Source organism: Branchiostoma belcheri, unplaced genomic scaffold (genome assembly GCF_001625305.1).
Source record: "Branchiostoma belcheri isolate BF01 breed outbred unplaced genomic scaffold, Haploidv18h27 scaffold13, whole genome shotgun sequence".
In the NCBI taxonomy this organism is placed as follows: domain Eukaryota; kingdom Metazoa; phylum Chordata; class Leptocardii; order Amphioxiformes; family Branchiostomatidae; genus Branchiostoma; species Branchiostoma belcheri.
The window spans coordinates 4,012,932-4,016,451 of NW_017802713.1; the positions used below are offsets into that span (position 1 = coordinate 4,012,932).

At 39.3% G+C, this 3,520-nt stretch overlaps 1 protein-coding gene across 1 annotated transcript in view; it reads right to left on the reverse strand.

The window, feature by feature from the left end:
* Positions 1-342: 342 nt before the first annotated feature.
* LOC109463828 (diamine acetyltransferase 2-like) overlaps positions 343-3,520 on the reverse strand; it is a 4,840-nt gene continuing 1,662 nt past the window's right edge. The window contains exons 3-7 of the mRNA XM_019760702.1: positions 3,084-3,135; positions 2,750-2,827; positions 1,843-1,950; positions 1,434-1,474; positions 343-686 (exon numbers count right to left, since the gene is read on the reverse strand). Coding sequence (XP_019616261.1) covers positions 495-686; positions 1,434-1,474; positions 1,843-1,950; positions 2,750-2,827; positions 3,084-3,135 — 471 coding nt within the window. The 3' untranslated portion in view covers positions 343-494. The remainder of the gene's footprint in view (positions 687-1,433; positions 1,475-1,842; positions 1,951-2,749; positions 2,828-3,083; positions 3,136-3,520) is intronic.

Genomic DNA, 3,520 nt, shown 5'->3' on the forward strand with positions numbered 1-3,520 from the left:
ATTCCTCCACATACTGTCCACTTACTCCCACCTGGCACATACTAGGTCACCTCCAGGCATGACCTCCCTATCAATCAACTGTCCAAATCACCTTCCACCCTAGCCTCCTTTTCAGGCATTCCCGGATCGGCCTTTTTCTTGGGGGGGGGGGTATTTTCTGATCAAACGTAGATCGCACGCAATAGAAGCTCCGGCCGGCAACCCTACCTATATCTACGTGGAACGCCTGCTCTCATTCGGTACCAACAAAGGCCAATTAATGTATCCGCGAGGAACTGTTAACATTATCGCGAGAAGCCGGAGCTTCTATTGCGTGCGATCTACGTTTGATCATAAAATACCCCCCCCCCCCCCAAAAAAAAAGGCTGATCCAGGAACGCCTAAAAAGGAGGCTACTTCCACCCACCATGCAACTGAAGCTATCAGTACAAACAAACCCACAACTCAGTCACCCAAAACAGTACTTCCATACTTGAAAGTAAATGTATATGTTATCAGCCTTTAGCAACAGTTTGGTAATGAAGCACCGCAAACTTCCGAAGTTCTTCTCTCTCCATGCGAAACAGGTGCCAGTTCTCGTCGCTGGTCAGGTCGATACTGTCGTGTTTCTTGTAGAAGTCAATCGCCGCCTGGTTCCAGTTCAGAACCACCCACTGCATCCGGTTACAGTCATTTTCTACTCCAATCTGTCGGAAGAAAAATTGGACAACGTCGAACAAGCCATTGGCTGTGTGAACACCATCACCAAATTACAGTTACAGTAAATCACTTTATATTCAATGTTTTGCGGTCACCTACACCACAAATTATCATTACTGGGAACATTACTGCCAACATAATAATTCGCTGACTTTCTTTCCTCTGCACCTGCCACCACCACAAAGGTTCATTTTTCTCAGACCACGATATTTTACTACTGCAAATATAGTTATAGTGATTTACAGTACCAGGCAACCTACGTTGATTTAAACTGTCATTTCCAATACAACTGGACTTACCAACATTTTCAACTTTTGAACTCCAATCTTTGTCAAGGAATAAACAATCCACTACCTTTGTGACATCATGTTATGCAGTCGACACATTTAACTCGGTAAGCAGTGAATCATTGAGGGATGGTTGCATTGATGTAGATGGTCTCTTAATAATACATCATACAAACATTCTGCAACCTATGCTAAAAAGTCATCTGTATAATGTGACATCGCAGGAGCGGTGGATTGTTCATTCCTTGACAAAGACTACAGTTGCACAGTCAAATATTTGTCAAATTTTTGTGTTGGAAATAACAGTTTAAATGTGCTTCAGAATGACTTCTACCAAGTACAAAAACAGAATGAGATGAACTTTCAGGATAAGACAACGTTCTCTTTTTCTGGAAGACAAAAAATAGGTATTTCTGAATTTGTGTATTAAATAAAACTTCCACAAACCTCAGCAACTTTGGTCATCATGGACGTTCCTATTCCTTTGCCTGAAAAAGAGGGGGAAAACAGGCTAATATCAGACGTCATGACATACTCTAGAACTCAAGCCTACAGGTTAAAGCAAGAAGCTCGTTGATCATAGAGATGCTACACCAAGGACTTTTAAACTCTACAGCAGAAAGAAATGATGTACAGTAAATGCAGAAGCTCTTGCGGTGGTTTTATTTTGCAATATTTTTTCAGTCATTTCATAAAAAGAAAATGCATTCACAACTTACATGCCACATGCAAAGAAACTGAAAAAAATATCACTAATATGAGAATTACTAACAGTAGTTTAATAAAGATGTCTAACATTTCATGCGTTACAAATTTGGAAAAGCTCACATAATGGAAAGGGGAGGAGGATACTTACCTCTGTATTGAGGTTTAACATACAGGTCCTCTAAATACATCATTCTTCCCACCCATGTGCCATAACTAAAGAAGTACATGGCATAGCCCACTGTCAGCCAGGGTCCATCTGGTGATAAAAATTAATTAAGAGCAAAAACACAGATTAATCCTAGTATGAAATTTTTTCCTATCTTTTTCTTCCTTCAGGATGTTGATATATTGGTATGCCACAGAAGCTACCCTAATCTCCAAGCAGTACAGTGGCAAGACAGTTATCCATGGGCCAGAGGAGTGTCCATTAGTCTGAGGACTCTCTCTAGATGGCCGGTTCTAATTGTAACGCTTTTGCCGCCAGATATCTGCTTGGAGATTAAAGCTACCCTATATACGAGCTGACAGATTAACTGTAAATTCATTACTTTCACAGTGATTTTATTTCATGGTAGGTCAGGAAAAGAGTTTTTACTAGTTAACAGTTGACACAATTTTGTATAGTACAAAAGTCATACCCGCGTACAAGAGAGACAATCATGTTCGAGGTGTCATAAATGCAAAAATAATTTTGACCACTGCCAAAGTTGCAACATTTACAGTACATCAACATCGGAAGAATTCAACCTCTCACATTGTGCCCGAGTGGGTTCAAATCCTTATCCTTTAGATCCACGGACAAAGTCATCTCAATCCAAGTTCACTGAAGAGCTATCCTTCCAATAGTGACAGATAAGATGCTGTGAACATTATTTACAGGTTCATGGTATAAGGGAAATTTACTAGCTCTTTGAAACAAGCACAATGATTTTAGTCATGAATTTAGGACTGCGTTACCCTTTACAATAGCATGCATGTCAGGCAAGGCAATTGGGATATGTTTTATATTTTGTACATGTCGTTTCATGACCTGTATTGTTCAGAATATCCCATACCTTGACTGTCCTTATTAGGAACCTCGGCAATCAGACAGTGGTAGAAAGGGCGGTCACCAAATCCATCTCTCCTTAGGGCTGTTGAAAACAGGGAGAATAAAAAAAATCCATAAAAATTTGAAATCAAAATACATAAAAAATTGATATCCATTTTCATATCATCAGCATCATCATAATTTGTCACTGTGGCTCACCAGCCAGTTCACTGCTATTTATTTAAAAAAATAGTAATCAACCCTTTTACAACAGGGGACATTTGTCTGTTTTTTGTCCAATTTCATTTGTTTATTTGTTTCTTTGTTTTATTAAAGATATATTCCAAGTCATTTCTTACTTTCTTCTGTGATCTTGACTTGCTCTGGAAGTCCTTCAAACTCTGCTAACTCCTGAAAAGGTGAAAGAAAAAAAAGTTCAAACATTCACACAGGGTCTTGAACAAAGAAATCTGACATGATATTTTTCAGACTTTGTAAATGTATTGGATCTGTAATGCATTATAATGGGGAAATACTTGATTAAAATACATGATAATTTCCTCAAAATGCTTCACATTGAATTGAGGTGGCCAGCTACGAGTTGATTTAAAATGGCTTGCCATAACAGAAAAGGCAAACAGACCCTCATCTACAATGTAGTCTCCTTTGCAGACTTGTATAGGGCGCTGCGTTATATTCTATTTTTTGGGTGAGCGACGTGAGTTGGAGGGACGATTTTGTCGCCGAGGGAATTTTAATGTCACACCCTGTAAGTCTGCTACCCATGCCCGTAGCC